This window comes from Centruroides vittatus, unplaced genomic scaffold, assembly GCF_030686945.1.
Source record: "Centruroides vittatus isolate TY-2023 unplaced genomic scaffold, ASM3068694v2 contig_911, whole genome shotgun sequence".
Taxonomy (NCBI): domain Eukaryota; kingdom Metazoa; phylum Arthropoda; class Arachnida; order Scorpiones; family Buthidae; genus Centruroides; species Centruroides vittatus.
The window spans coordinates 384,650-401,633 of NW_027122600.1; the positions used below are offsets into that span (position 1 = coordinate 384,650).

The following is a 16,984-nucleotide window of genomic DNA, read 5'->3' on the forward strand; positions in this document are numbered from 1 at the left end:
TCCGGTTTTTGATTGAAGAAAATGTTCCGAAACACATGCTCCCATTTTTGTTTGAAAAGAACTTGATTAAACAAAAGATTTGGGTACCCCTTTGTTCTCTTTCACTTGTCTTTCTATCCCTAACTTTTGCCATCTATTGGTAAAATTCTTCTTGTATATTAAAAATTAAGATTAGTAATAATAGTTTTAATTATTTAGTTCACTTTTCTTGTCCTTGCAGTAGATTCCTGTAGATAGTAGCTTTCTGTTTTACTTAAAATATTTTGTATGCATTTTTATGTTTTATGTTTAATTTTATTGTATCACACAAGTGTTTGTCGGAAGTATGCTCCTCATCTGACATCATAAGTTGTGTGTTAGTTGTTTGTAAAGATTCCATTGTCTTTTTAATAAAATTTTATTTGTACAGAGTTGTGTCATAGCCAGCTACTTAAAATCATACATCTCACAAATGTACTTAGAACGCTGAAACTTTGAGGACAGACCTATCTTAATTAGAAGTGGATGAAATTTGAGTTCCAAGATTTGAGGACATGATATAGAGAAGTTAAAAGCTTGAAAATAAAAGGATAGTTTATTAAGGTTTGTTATATTCTTTTGTAAAATTATAAGACTGTTAAAATTGGGAAAAAAAGAAACATTAATCAGCATTTGACTGATTTTAAAAAAGTTCTATGAACTAATATTAAACCCAACCCAGCTCTTTTAAATATATGCTCTGTTTTAATTTGACATGCAGGATGTGTATTGTTCATTTGAATGGAACAAAACATTACAACAAAAATTTATTCATTCTTAGAATGCAAATAGCATTATTTTCTCTAATATCTCTTACAAATGTATTAATTACATGAAAACAGAAGGAGGAAGAGTATTTTGCTTTATTCATTACAACAGAATAGTTGGTAGTAAAATTTTAAATAAGTGAGTATGTAGACGTTTGGAAAAAAAAAACATTTTCTATATGAATATAAATACCATAAAAGTAACATACAGAATATTTTCATATATTATTAGAAATTATTTTATGCACTGAATGAAAAGTTTCCTGATATACAAATTATTTTCAGATTCTTTAATATTACAATTGTATTGTAATTATAAATTTAGTATACTAATTTAATACACAAAAATGTTTCATTTACTTTAAAATGTAAAAGTGCATGCTGAAAATAACAGTATACTATTTTGCAGAAGGCTAATATTATAAATAAATAGTTTTATGACATAAAAAAGTATCCAACATATCCAATAATACTACTGGAAAAATCTCTTGATCTAATATGAAAATTCAGACTAATTTTGTAACTGAAATAAACAGTAGCAATTTAATATTTATCATCATTTATACTGTATTTTTACTTTTGTAAATCACAAAAAACAAAAAATAAAACACAATTTTAAAGAAATCAAATATTATCTTAAAAACTGTTTAAATAAAAAATAGTCTTTTCAAAAAATTGAAGACTAAATACAAAAATATTTGTTGTCTTCACATGTCCTTTACAACCATAGGAACACAGTTAACATGAGCAGAGTTGACCTTTCTTTTGAGGCTCTTCTCTGCTTATGAATATGTAAATTGATTAACAATCCCTCTAGCATTGGATTTGTTGATTATCCGATGGATCTAAGTCCACGGATGTAATAAGGATGTATGTTAAGGACTCAAGTAATGACCAATTACACGTGCACGAATTTGGCGAAACAACAGTAATTTATTCTAACAGTACAATAACCGCGAGATGCTTCCTAACCCTCAAGTTTACACGATACACGACTTAAAACTAACGAAATTTACAATACTCTATATACATATATACATACACATTTTCCTTCTATACAATAATTGCATATATTAGCCTTCGACGAATCACGGTATTATGTTAAGTAAATGCAACACGATCTCGAGTTCCAAGCGTTCCTTTTCTTTACGTTAATTCACAAAACTAATAGTTCTTTCCGATACCTGAACGTAATTTACGTCACCAGAAGTACGTCCCTCGTTGATACTTCTCAATTACACTACGATGGAAACGGATTGTGCTTCCCGACTGAAAGTGGTCGCCCTTTCTAGACTCCTGTTCTCCCGGTCTAACTCCGACGTCCTTGCTGACCCTTCCTCGGCAACCTTCCTCGACGAATCCAAAAGCAGCCAAAAAGTGTCCTCAATCGTGAGAGTCCCTCAATTTATATTTCCCGCTCTCCGGAAGTCCGCTTCACTTATTGTCCCACTCTGGACCAATCAGAAAGCTTCTCACGTATCCTAAGGTGACATCATAAGAAAATTCCACGCGACACGGTACAAACCAAGAAAACCCGATACATACAAAAAGGAAACCGAGAAAATAATTAATAATAATAATAATAACAATAATACATAGTTGCGTAGCACTACATATCTCCCCCCCCAAGCGACTCACTTCCCGTAGTGCAAACTACGGAAATCAATTTTGCGTTCACGTAGGTTATAAGGTTTCTTACGCACCTCAAGGTCAGTGCACTTCTGCACACCACTTGTGTCAACACCTTGCGTGTTAGTGACCACCCCACGTCTCCTCACCAACCGATCATCCAGGACTTCATCATCATCCTCCAGTACAATTCCTCTATCCTCCCTCTTTTTTTTCTTATTACAAATCGGATAGCCATAGCAAGGTTTTAGGCGATCGACATGGACAGTCTCCTGATCCTTCATATTGCAACCCTCCACACGATACGTAGTTGGGTTTATCACCTTGGTGATCCGAAAGGGTCCTTTATAATTATAAGAAAACTTATTCCCTTTAACACCTTTCTTTCTCACCCAAACCCTCTGCCCTTCCGAAAAACTTACTAATGTTCTCCCTTTGCTTCGATAATCCCTTCCTTTCTTGTTGTAATTTCGCGCATGGATACTCGCATTTTCCCGTAATGCACGGAGTTTCGTGACCAGGAATGCCCTACGCTCATCGGTAGACATATCATCAGGCAGGTATTCGATATTAGGGGTACGGGGATCAACACCATACAAGAGGAAGGCAGGTGACTCATTTATGGCAGTGTGGTGCGAATTGTTATAGGCAAAACATGCAGAAGGTATCATTTCATCCCATTCGACTCTCCCATCGTCAGAGGATTTAGTTATCATTTCGACTAACGATCTGTTCACCCGTTCGCACGTGCCATTCGCACAAGGTCGATAAGCGGTAGTAATGTTCCTCCTAATTCCTAACCACTTGCAACAGTCCGAGAATAAAGATGATAGAAAGTTGGTACCTCTATCGGAAATAATTACTTCTGGGGCACCGTACCTACAAACGATTTCATTAAATATTGTATTACTCACAGACCATGCAGTTTGGTCCTTCAAAGGGTGTGCTTCGACGAAACGAGTGAAAATATCTACTATTACAAGGATGAATCGGTTACCGCTGCTCGATGTGCGGATAGGTCCTACTATATCCACAGCAATCTTTTGGAAAGGTGCCTCAGCCGTCTCGTTTTCTTGGAAAGGAGCCTTTCCTTTGTGTACATTATGCCTCTGGCACCTTTCACACGTCTTAATGACACCTTCGACCTTCTCCCTCAAATTCCGAATATAATAGTGTTTCTCAATGTTAATTATAGTTTTTCGCACGCCCCAATGCCCCGACAGATTGTTTTCGTGAACAGCCTTAATCACTTCCCTAGCAAGATCCTCCCCTACGCATAATTGGCTAACATACTTGTCACGGGACTTCAAGAGGCTTCTTCTATACAGGCATTCGCTTATTACTACATACTGGTGCATATAGCTCCCAATATTTCTATTCCCGGGGCTTCTCAGTAAATCCCTTTTTATGGGGCCAAAAGTTTCATCGCGATCCTGTGATAAACCAATCTCGTATCTATTAGGGATTACAGCCCTTGTAGATTCAACATCGAAGTGATGAACCCCGTTAACGTTCCTCGAAAGGAAGTCCGCTACTTTATTGTCAACGCCTTTCACATGTTGGACTTCTATATGGTAGTCCATAATCTCCATTATCCAACGAGTCAGACGCTTGCTCCCATTTTGAATGTTGCTAAGGAACACAAGGGGTTTATGGTCAGAGAGTATTATCGTTTTTTGGCCTAGAATTAAAAATTTGAAGTGTCTTAAGGCTAAAACAATTGCTAGACATTCTTTCTCAATTGTGGAATAATTGATTTCTGCCCCTTGAAATCTCCTACTAAAATAGCCTATCGGAGCCAGTCCCTTTTCGTGCCGTTGTTCGAGCACCGCAGCTGCCGCGTTGTCAGATGCGTCAGTGTGCAAATAGAATGGTCTATCAAAATCCGGGTGAGCTAGAATTGGTGGGCTTGCTATTGCCTCTTTTAACTTTTCAAAACCTCTCTGACATTCTGGGCTCCATAAAAATCTCTTCCCTTTCTTGGTGAGTTCTGTTAATGGAGCAGCGATATCGGAAAACGACGGGATAAAATTCCGAAAAAATCCAACCACACCGAGAAAACTGCGGACCTCTTTTACACTACGAGGTGTTTCCACTTTCTTGATCGACTCAACATTGTTGGGATCAGGTCGCACACCCTCGCTATTAATAATATGTCCTAAATATCTCACCTCCTTTGCTAATATTTGGCATTTACTCGGATTTAATTTTAGGCCCTCATCCCTTAATGTACTAATTACTCGATCGACAAGCTCAAGATGATCCTCCAAACTTTGTGAAAATAATACAATATCATCTTGAAACACAAAGCAGCTATTTCCGACAAATTTTGCTAAGATCTTCGTCATAATGTATTGGAAAAACCTCCCACTATTCTTCCCACCCTGAGGCATCCTACAAAGTTGGTATTTTCCCCATGGTGTGGAGAACGCAAATATGTGTCTTACCTTGGGATCTAGAGGAATCTGGAAATACCCTGCTTTTAAGTCCAATACCGAGAAATATCTGTTCCCATTAAGTTGGGATAAGATGTCGTCTATTCGAGCCATCGGGAATATTTGGGGTTCTGTTATATCATTAATTTTTCGCAGGTCCAAAGTGATACGAATCTCACCAGAGCTTTTAGGAACAACATGTATAGGAGAGTTCCACTCCGATGAGCTCTCCTCACATATACCTGCTTTTATCAGCTCACTAACTTGCTTCTTAAGGCCAGGTAAGTAACTGTACGGAATTCGGTACTGTCTAACGTTGACCGGACGTTCCGACGTCAGGCTAACAGAGTGCATATGTCTGCTAGTGCCAGATAACTCGGCAATTTCGCTAGCAATAGCGTCCGGATACTTTCTCAAAATATTTATTATTTTCCTCTTAACCGGTTCATCTAGGTGATCCAATCTCCACACCTCTCTTTCTACCTCTGCCACCCCTACCTCACTATTTATATTAATACAAAATCTCCCTTCACGACCTTGCTTATCTGCCTTAACCACTGATTCGATCCCCACCAACAGCCCAGGGTGCTGGCAAATAATGTCCATCCCGATGATCATCTCGTAACCTGCCCTTTCAGGAAACCCAACACTTGGTGTTGTCGTGCATACCTTTTTCCCATCGTGGAAACAGCACTCGATTGCTACGGCCTCATCACTGTTTATGAGTGCTCCCGACATCCCACTAATACATGAATTGTTTGGGACCACCCAATTCCTATTTTCACGCCTGATATATTCAGTCAATTCATTCTTAATTACGGTCCTTTCTGCACCTGTATCTACTAGACCAGCAATTTCACGTCCTAGGATTACACCTCTTACAATCGGTAACCCCCGGTCTGACAAGTGGATCTTTCTGGTCAGTTCTAATTTAACTAACCGGTCATTCGCCTGACCTTTCAAATGACCTCTGACTAGTTTAAACCTCTTCTCTTGTTGCATTTTCTCGAAATATGGCCTATTTCACCACACGTGTAACAACGGCGCTCTTTTCCCCACCTCTCGCGGTTATTGTTCCCCTTCATGTGCTCGAGTAAAGATGCCATGGACTCGGTCAAACTCCTTATTTGAGTCTCCAACTCCTCTACACGCTTACCCAATTGTACTTCCCTTCTCTCCAACCCCCTTTCATGCTCAACATTTGCGCATACCTCACTTATCCCACCTCGTTTGTTGCAGGCCGATTCGATTTCCTCTTCTTCTTCGGCCTTTACTATCGCCTCATCCAAGGTGTCCGGCCGCCTCTGCATCACCTGCCTCCTAATCTCCGCTAGTAGTCCTTTTATAAAGCATTCCTTAACAGCATTGTCGCGAAGCGTCGCTAAATTAGAATTGCGCGTCACCGCTCGTGAAAACAACGACTTAATCCTAATCCCGTATTCGCAAACCCTCTCCCCTCTTCTCTGGGAGATCTTTAATACCTGATCAAACGGGTCCTGTTCTTTTTCTTTACGACCAAAGCACTTTATAAGAGCCCTCCTTATTTCATCATAGCTCATGACGCCCTGGTCCCTTAAATCGAAAAATAAAGACAAGGGCTCACCTTTTAGGCGGGCTTGAACTACGGTGACCTTCACAGTCTCATCCCAGCTTGCCAACGACGCGACGTTCTCGACGGTTTGGAAAAACCTACTCACATCTAAAATATCTCCGGGCAGGTTCGAAAAACATGGGATCATGCCCATAAATCCCGTTACAATAGGCACATTGCCCAATTCCCCTGCCCCTGAAGATCCGCTGGTAATTTGTTCATCCATAGTTTACCGAAACCTTTTGGTTTTACAATAATATAATTTACAATTCCAATGGCTATAATTACAGATATAAGCGGCAGTAGGATGAGGGGTTAATACAAGATGCACGTTTGGTCGGTCCTTTTACAACAAACAACCCGATCAATATCCTGTCGCGGACGCCAATGTTGATTATCCGATGGATCTAAGTCCACGGATGTAATAAGGATGTATGTTAAGGACTCAAGTAATGACCAATTACACGTGCACGAATTTGGCGAAACAACAGTAATTTATTCTAACAGTACAATAACCGCGAGATGCTTCCTAACCCTCAAGTTTACACGATACACGACTTAAAACTAACGAAATTTACAATACTCTATATACATATATACATACACATTTTCCTTCTATACAATAATTGCATATATTAGCCTTCGACGAATCACGGTATTATGTTAAGTAAATGCAACACGATCTCGAGTTCCAAGCGTTCCTTTTCTTTACGTTAATTCACAAAACTAATAGTTCTTTCCGATACCTGAACGTAATTTACGTCACCAGAAGTACGTCCCTCGTTGATACTTCTCAATTACACTACGATGGAAACGGATTGTGCTTCCCGACTGAAAGTGGTCGCCCTTTCTAGACTCCTGTTCTCCCGGTCTAACTCCGACGTCCTTGCTGACCCTTCCTCGGCAACCTTCCTCGACGAATCCAAAAGCAGCCAAAAAGTGTCCTCAATCGTGAGAGTCCCTCAATTTATATTTCCCGCTCTCCGGAAGTCCGCTTCACTTATTGTCCCACTCTGGACCAATCAGAAAGCTTCTCACGTATCCTAAGGTGACATCATAAGAAAATTCCACGCGACACGGTACAAACCAAGAAAACCCGATACATACAAAAAGGAAACCGAGAAAATAATTAATAATAATAATAATAACAATAATACATAGTTGCGTAGCACTACAGATTCCTGTAAAAATATTTTTTGAAAAACTTTTATTTGTATTTAGTCTTCAATTTTTTAAAAATATATTTCATCCTGGATTTTTAAAAGTTTTTTTAAAAAATAGTCTATTTTATAAAGTTATATTTTCAATTATATTTTAATCTTAAATATTCATAATCTCTGCAAATTTGGAAGTAAATTCATTTTTGTTGAGAAGTTCAAAAACTATATATTTTTTGCATTTTAAGTATTTCTTTATGACCAAAAAAATAATGTAATAATATACTATAATACTCATTAACAAAACAATTTATTGAATAACACATAATTGAAAATAAATTTTTTTTGTTTAAAAAAAAATTTCATTCTTTACTATATTAACTAGCATTAACAATATTAAATTCATTGAAATATTTAAAAATAAATAATTATAAAACTTTTTTAACATATTAAACAAAAATCCAAACTCTTACTTCATTCCCACTCAAATCCAGAACATCTAAATGGATAAGACTCGTCAATCCTTCAATTGTTTTTATTCTGAAAAATATGCAAATTCATATAAACACAAATACAGTTATTTGATTATTAATACATAAAGATTAATCTTTTTTTCCAGACTATTCTAACTTAATTAATTTCTAATTATTAAATTTAACACAATTAGATGGCTTAATCACCTACTTTTAGTTCAAATTTTGCAACATTTTTATAATTAATTAGCTATATTATAGCCCAATTAAAATCTAACAGTATCATCTGTTTAAAAAAAAACTTACAATTGTAAATGTGCATAAGATTAGGAAGGAAATTAAGAAAGTTTATCTTTGACATTGTTCTCTCCAATCATTTGGCTATTGTTCTTCACTACATAATGAAGGGCAGTAGTCAAAAAATAAAATGGATATTTGTTCATCAAAACTTTTAAAATAAAATTTTGTTATAATATTAACTTTTTAATTGAGTAATAATCTACAGTCCTGGAAAAAAGTTTGAGACCAGAATTGAAAATTCATATTTTCAACATTGTAACCTAATTTGCATATGTCCATATTGTGTGTTTTCAACCTTCAGTAAAAAAGGGGTCTGGATGTGGTGAACCCCACATTGTATATATGTATGTTTTATTAAGTAAATAGTTAATTTATATGTTTTCCCTTCATCTAACTAACTCTGTCAATTCCCCTCCTTCCTGTTTAACTCTACTGTTTCTGGCGAGTTTTGGACTAGAAGAGGCGTTGGCTGATGTCATGGTGTAGGAAGATAATTTTTGGCCATTCTTGCTCAAGGGAGTGAAGAGAGGCACATGGCGATGCAGGGGAAGGAGCACCAAAAAGAGGATCTATGCAGTGGAGACATAAGAGAGTAGTGCTTGAATTTTGTGATATCAAGAAATAGAGGAAAGGTTGTGAGTGGAATTTCATCTCATCGAAGGGTATCCACATGCAAGATTAAATTTTCCCTATTAACTGTGGTAGCTACCTTAAGTGCCCAACTCTCTGAACAAAGGAAAAGGGATCCCATAATAACATAATTTCTTTCCCTTCTTTCTCTAATTTAAGTAATATTAGTATTAGTTTAAGATTATTTAGTTTTAATTAGTCATATAAGATGACGGAAATGGATTGTCTATGCACCAATTTCAGGATTCATAATTGTCGGGAGATTGATGAGCATTGTTAAGAAAGGGCAACAGAAAAGAGGATATTGTAAAATTAGATTTTAGAGAAAATAAATTGATATTGTTATCGTATTCCTAATTGAAAGGTAGTTTAGTGTATATCATTCATAACACGTGGTTTTCAATAACCTGCATCATCACATGGTAAAACATTAACAGACAAAGAAAAAGGCAAGATATATGCATTCAGAGACTGTGAGAAATTGTGTCATTGCAAGCCTACTAGGAAGATTAAAGATGGTAGTTCATAATTACTTAAAGGACCTGACAATTATGGCAAAGCTAAACATTGTTTTAGGCCAAAAAAAGCTTTCCAAAACCCTGCCAGAGATGACACGGCAATATTGAGAATAGCTACATCCTCTCATATATCAGTTAGTTAGATCAGTGGTTCTCAATCTTTTTGAAGTCAGAGAGCACTAAAGTTTTACATTTTTTCCATGGAACACTTACAATACATCAGCTTTAAACCAGGGGTGGCAAACTTTTTTGAAATCAAGTACACTCAGTCTAGAAGATGATGACATTGGTGTTTGCTAATTACATTTCCATACAAAAATTATTTAACATTGTATTGATTTTTCTTTTGCAACAATTTTTAATTGTATACTTGTTTTTTTGCGGAATACTTGAAGTGGCTTCATGGAGCACCTGTGTTCTGCGGACCATGGATTGAGAACCACTGACGTGAGTTAGATTGCAGCTTCACTACAGCTACCTGTAACACCAAGAACAATGAGATATTTTCTGAAAAAGTCTGCAAAACATGAGTACATTAAAATGCAAGCATAGCCAAAATCAATAACCTTTTATATAGAAAGGCAGCTGGACTTTGCAATGTGTTATGTTGGCCTTTCAGATTTATGCAAATGCACAGCTTTTGGTGATGAAAAGAAATTTAATCTGGATAGCCCTGATGGTGTGTGTTATTATTGGCACCAACCTTATCTTTTATCATATCTTGTACAAGGTGGAGGATCGATGATGGTATGGACAGCTTTCACTCATCAGTTAAAATCAGTTATTGCTTTCATTTTATTTTGTTCAAAGACAGCTGACTATCAAGATGTGTTGGAAAATTACCTTCTACGATTAAGAGATGAAATAATGGATGAACATTTTATTATCCAACAGAATAATAAAATGCAGACTCACAGAATACTCCTATTCATAATGTTGACTGAACTATGACATGGTTGTCTGACAATAATATCAATGTTTTGCCTTGTCTACTGTGTAGCCGGAATTTAAATCCAGTAGAAAACCTTTCAGGTGATTTGATAAGAGTGGTTAATGCCAATGGAAAACAATTTAATAATGTTTATGATCTTAAAAAGCAATTGTGACTGCTTGGGATAAAATTGGTCCTAAAAGGCTAGCAACTGCATCCATGACCAATCAATTGATTGATGTTATTCAGGTTAACAAACTAAATATTAAAATTGTTTTTTCCACTATATTTTGTTTTTGTTGTGTTTTTTGATCCTGGTCTCAAACTTTTTTCCAGGCAAATTGCAAATAATAATTTGTTGTATTTGAATTTCTTAAGTATGATAATAAATTTTTACTACATATTTGATTTATGGTGATTCTAATACCTAAACAAGAACATATTTACAGATCAGTTAATTTTAATGAAAAGTTTAAATAAGCTTGGGAACTGAGTGGGAAGGGGAGAGATAGATAGATAAAGCATGTTTTAACCTGTCACTGTGAGACAAAGCTCAACTCCATGTGGCTACACGCCATATTTCAGTTGTATTTTTTTATGTGTAATTATATCGTTTTTATATTTTATATTTTCTTATTTCCTTCATTCCTTTCTTCCCAACCCATTTGTCCATTCTTCCTGGAATGGACCTATTGTTCTTACCCTTTCTTTGTTATTTCGATGACTGACTCACCCCTGAGAACAAAAGAGGGAGTGTAGCCCTGAGGGAATACAGAGGAACACGTGTGTCATTCTGGAGCGAGAACTCGAGTTGGAAGGAGCGATAGTGGTGTTTCCCGAGTGCGCCAAGTGCCAGAAAGATAGGGACGAGGATGATTTGAGTTTTTCTAGAGAGTGAAAGAGAAAGTGAAAGCGTTCGCCGATCCCCGTTTTCACCGTTATATTTCGGCCGGTAGCTTTGTCATCATCGTCTAATCGTGGGTACCCTCTTTCCTGTCCATTCTTAATATTCTCTCACTTCTATTTCTTTATTTTGTATAATAGTTTTAATTTTATAATTTAAGTAATATTGTCGGGGATTTTTATTGTACACTAGGATTAAGGTTTATATTTTAAGAGATATTGTCGGGAAATTTCTGTACCAGATTCGGTATTCTCTCTCGTGTATTGTCGGTGGGAGAAGGTGTTGTTGGTATCCCCTGTATCCTGTTTATTTACGAGCGTAGAAATAAAACTCATTGTGTTTTGTTCCTCTCAATTTCGTTTCTTTGTCTTTATACTGCTCGTTAACATCACAATGGCGTCCGCGACAGGATACCAACAATAACGATTTGTCTTACTCGTTGTAACACCTATATCCCACTTAATTTCATCTGTATCCGTTTTTTTTTGTCATAGCATCATGGCCTCAAACAGTCCTGCAGAAAGTACGATGGTTGGTGATGTATCGGCTTCAAGCCCACCCCTCGTGGTCACTGGATTCTTGGGGATGATCCCCACTTTCTCCAACACCCAAAACGACTCTGTCAACATAAATCAATTTTTTCAAACAATTGAAAATATATCGAGATTAGCCGAGTGGCGGGATGATGTAAAAATCGCGGTCCTCCAAGCTAAGTTGAAGGGAGAGCCCCTAAACACATTTTTCTGCCTTCTCGAGCAGTACCCATCTTCGTTTGAAGATGTGAAGTGTGACCTTGTAAAGTGTTTTGAGAGAAAAACTCCTAAAGAGAGAAACCTAATAGATCAACTTTTAAGTGTGAAACAAGGAATGCATGAGTCCGTCATGGACTATATAATACGCACGAAGACCCTTTTCGCCAGAGCGATTAGGAATAATAGTAATATTGCCAATCTCAAAGACAACGTTATCCTGGAAAGATTCGTTAAGGGACTGTGCACCCGAGCAAAATCGAATATACTGAGGCGCAACCCTAAAACTCTGGAGGAGGCCTTCGACTTTGCCGAAATAGAAGAGCAAATCGAGATCGAATGTAGCAATCTCGGGGAGAGGAGGAGCGTAAACCTTGCTCTCCAACACCAAGAAGGGGACCCGAGCCATGACGAAGGCACATCGGTCGAAAGCAAAGGTCACGAGAATGACCGTATAAGAAGTCTTGAGGAACAGGTTAAGGCTCTCACTGAGTCTGTTAATCGCTTAGTATGTGCACAGAACAAAGGCACCTACAAGGATCAACAACGTGCGTGTTTTGTATGTGGCGGATTAGATCATTTTGCCCAAAACTGCCCAAAGCAAATGAAGCGAAATTTAAACTAGTTAAGGAGCCTAGTGATGGTCAGTGCTATGCTCCCGACGCCATAATCAACCTGACCTCAAATGTACTTTTGTCGAGTAAGGGTCTTCCCCTTATCGAGGGCCAAATACTCGGTCATAATATAAAATTTTTATTGGACACTGGTGCAGAGAACTCGCTGTGTAACCTGGTCGTGTTTGATACTGTCCCTAGGGACATATTGGAGAAATTAAGAATAGAAGATACAAATTTTGGCATCAGGGGTATCAGTGGGGTGGTTAGTAATTGTAGATATCTTTTTAATGCCACTTTAAACTTCCAGAGTCATCCATACCCTATAAAGATGGCATGTATGCGGTTTCCCGATGGTTTAGAGTATGATGGTATATTAGGTGTGGATATATTAACCAAAGTTCCACAATTACTCGAGTGGATAAAGGACCTTTTTCGTGAAACCGCTCTAAGCCCCCAGAGCAAGGAAGTTGTGGTGTTCAGTTGTTCCAGCTCTAATCCCGTCAGTCTACCAAACATAATAGGTCTTGATTGCACAGCTGCAGAGTAGAATTCATGATATATTTAAAAAATACCCAAATTGCTTCGCTTCTAATATTACGGAGCTGACCGGCACCCAGTCGTTTATGCATAAACCCCTCATTGATTCCCAACATCCGGTAAACATCCGGCAGTACAGAATTCCTGAGTGCTACCTCAGAGAACTCAGGAAACTAATCTTCTCTTACATTGAAGCTGGAATAATTGAAGAGAGTTCGTCGAAATGGAACTCCCCAGTTCATGTTATTGAAAAAGAGACTGGCGAGCTGCGCATGACCCTCGACCTCCGGCGTGTCAATGAGGTGACTAAGCCCCAAGAGTTCCCAATGTCCCGTGTTGACGAAATCCTCAGTCAGTTTCACAGCAGCCGTTATTTCTCAGTTCTGGACCTTAAATCTGGTTATTTCCAGATCCCCTTACACCCCTCCGTGAGACACATCTATGCTTTTTCCACCCCTTGGGGAAAATATCAGATGTGCCGATTACCCCAAGGGGCAAAGAACAGCGGCCGATACTTCCAATATGTTATGTCAAACCTTCTCGGACAGTTCGTGGGGATAAATTATTTTGTATTTCAGGACGATATAGTCCTATTTTCTAAAACCATCGAAGAACACCTCGTGTTAATCGATAACGTCCTGGATATATTAAGTAAGGCCAACTTAAAGCTACACCCTCAAAAAAGTAAATTTCTAATGGAAGAGGTGTGTTACCTCGGCCATGTGATAAATAAAGATGGGATACTCCCTGACCCTAGTAATGTTCGCGCTATAAAGGATGTAAATCCTCCCAAAAACGTAAAGGGCGTACGTAGCTTTCTGGGAATGGTCGGGTTCTTTCGCGATTTCATCCCGAACTTTGCTGAAGTTGCTCTCCCGTTAACGGAATTAACAAAAAAGGGCAAAAAATTCAATTGGGACTTGCGTTGCAAAGAGAGTTTCGAAAATTTTAAAGTTTTATTAACTAAATCCCCCCTTCTCATTCACCCAGATTTTTCGATTCCTTTTCACATGTACACTGACGCATCTGATCAATGTGCTGGGGCCGTGTTAGGTCAAATTAGAGATAGTAAGTTCGCACCAATTGGATATTTTAGTAGAAAGTTCCATGGCGCAGAACTTAGATACTCTACTATCGAAAAAGAATGTCTGTCTATAATTCTATCTCTCCGGCACTTTAAACCCATTATTCTGGGTCATGAAGTGAACATCTACTCGGATCATAAACCGTTAACCTACATTAAAGCAATGCAGAACCACAATAAACGTCTAATGAGATGGTCGATGGAGCTATCGGATTACAACTACAACGTGTGTCATGTGAAGGGTAAGCTGAACCCAGTCGCTGACTGGATTTCGCGCCCTGAGACCCCATCTAAATTGTGGACCCCTCATATCTGTAATATGAACATTACGAAACAGAATTTTTGGCAGAGGATAGTAAACTCGCAAAGTGGGGATGAATTTTTCAAAAAATTAAAGGACAATCGCATAAATCAAAATATTAGCCTATCTGCATTCCCTAATGGGATACGTCCCGAGTACCAATTAGAAGGTAATGTGCTTATGCATGTAAAGCCAGACCACCATGGCTTACGCCTGTGGAAACGTCCTTGTGTCGGAGAGAGCATGATTAATGAAGTCATCAAAGTGTTTCACGACTCGGACATTACAGGTCATTTCGGTGCCGAGAAAACCTGTAAATTAGTTGATAAGCATTACCACATCCGCAACCTGAAAACTCATGTGCGTCGGTACATCAAAAATTGCACCACTTGTCAAAAATTTAACCTACATCGCTGTCGCGCCCCTTACCAAGAAACTGAAATTGCTGCTTACCCGTTTCAAAAAATAGCAATTGATATCGTCGGTCCCCTCCGTGTAACCCTGAGAGGTAATAGATATTTATTCACAATTATAGATTTACGTGTTTATATGTTATAGTGTTTACGAGATACGCCGAAATTATCCCTATTAGCGACCAATCTGCTAAGTCGGTCAGTGACGCAATTTTCGATAATATTGTATGCCGGTATGGATGTCCGGAAGTTGTAATATCCGATCGTGGGAGAAACTTTACGTCCAATTTATTTCAAGAAGTATGCAAATTACTTAATATTAGCCATAACATGACCACTGCGTATCGCCCCTGCTCAAATTCTGTGTGTGAGCGTTTCAATAAATCTATTTGCGGGGTGATATCACGCATATCCAAAGGGAATAATAGGGACTGGGATTTATTTGTAAACCCTGCCATTTTTGCGTATAATAATACCACCCACACTTATATGGGAGAAGCCCCGTCTTTCTTATTATACGGCTTCGACCCGCGCCTTCCCTGGACATTTCCTGATGCTACCTCAGTAGTAGACATGGATGAGGGTGAAAGGAGTGAGTGGATTAACAGACTGAATGTCATTCGCGAGAGTGCCTTTACATCGGGTAGAGTAAAAAACTCTTATAATAGGGATCAGGTCAATCATAACCGGACGTGCAGCAATTGGAAAACAGGGCAAAGGGTTTGGCTACTCCGGAAGGGTACGGGGAAGAGATACGGTAAATTCTCAGCCAAATATCTTGGACCCTTTTGCATTTCGAGAATGTTGGGACCGGTGACGGCCGAATTAGAGGGAAATTCACGTATCAACCGTATTTCTGTTCATACTGACAGGTTGAAACCTTGTTTTATCCCTATAAAAGAAAATTGCAGACAGAGAAAAGGATACCAGGGAGATCCTATGGGAAAAGAAACGGATGTAAGTGATTCAGAGGATAATGATGAACCTATCTACATCCGGCACATTCCCACCAGTTCTAGGTTGGGACAGAGCTGTGACCAAGTACCACGCTTGGAGGAGGAATGTGTTGATGAACCTCATGACGATATTAATAAAACGATCGATCCTCCTATACCCCACCATGGTTACTATTTACGGAATAAAAGAGTCAATTACCATAAATTACATCACGGTACTTGACCACTTTTCTTTTGTGGGGGGCGTATGTGGCTACACGCCATATTTCAGTTGTATTTTTTTATGTGTAATTATATCGTTTTTATATTTTATATTTTCTTATTTCCTTCATTCCTTTCTTCCCAACCCATTTGTCCATTCTTCCTGGAATGGACCTATTGTTCTTACCCTTTCTTTGTTATTTCGATGACTGACTCACCCCTGAGAACAAAAGAGGGAGTGTAGCCCTGAGGGAATACAGAGGAACACGTGTGTCATTCTGGAGCGAGAACTCGAGTTGGAAGGAGCGATAGTGGTGTTTCCCGAGTGCGCCAAGTGCCAGAAAGATAGGGACGAGGATGATTTGAGTTTTTCTAGAGAGTGAAAGAGAAAGTGAAAGCGTTCGCCGATCCCCGTTTTCACCGTTATATTTCGGCCGGTAGCTTTGTCATCATCGTCTAGTCGTGGGTACCCTCTTTCCTGTCCATTCTTAATATTCTCTCACTTCTATTTCTTTATTTTGTATAATAGTTTTAATTTTATAATTTAAGTAATATTGTCGGGGATTTTTATTGTACACTAGGATTAAGGTTTATATTTTAAGAGATATTGTCGGGAAAATTTCTGTACCAGATTCAGTATTCTCTCTCGTGTATTGTCGGTGGGAGAAGGTGTTGTTGGTATCCCCTGTATCCTGTTTATTTACGAGCGTAGAAATAAAACTCATTGTGTTTTGTTCCTCTCAATTTCGTTTCTTTGTCTTTATACTGCTCGT

The 16,984-nt window shown here is 38.2% G+C and overlaps 1 protein-coding gene across 4 annotated transcripts in view; it reads right to left on the minus strand.

Moving 5' to 3' along the window:
- The window catches only part of LOC136984281 (leucine-rich repeat-containing protein 49-like), a 113,963-nt gene that overhangs the window by 18,140 nt on the left and 78,839 nt on the right, over positions 1-16,984 (minus strand). For all 4 annotated transcript variants that reach the window (XM_067281197.1, XM_067281198.1, XM_067281196.1 and 1 more), the window contains one exon: positions 8,071-8,137. In XM_067281197.1, the coding sequence (XP_067137298.1) occupies positions 8,071-8,137 (67 nt within the window). The remainder of the gene's footprint in view (positions 1-8,070; positions 8,138-16,984) is intronic.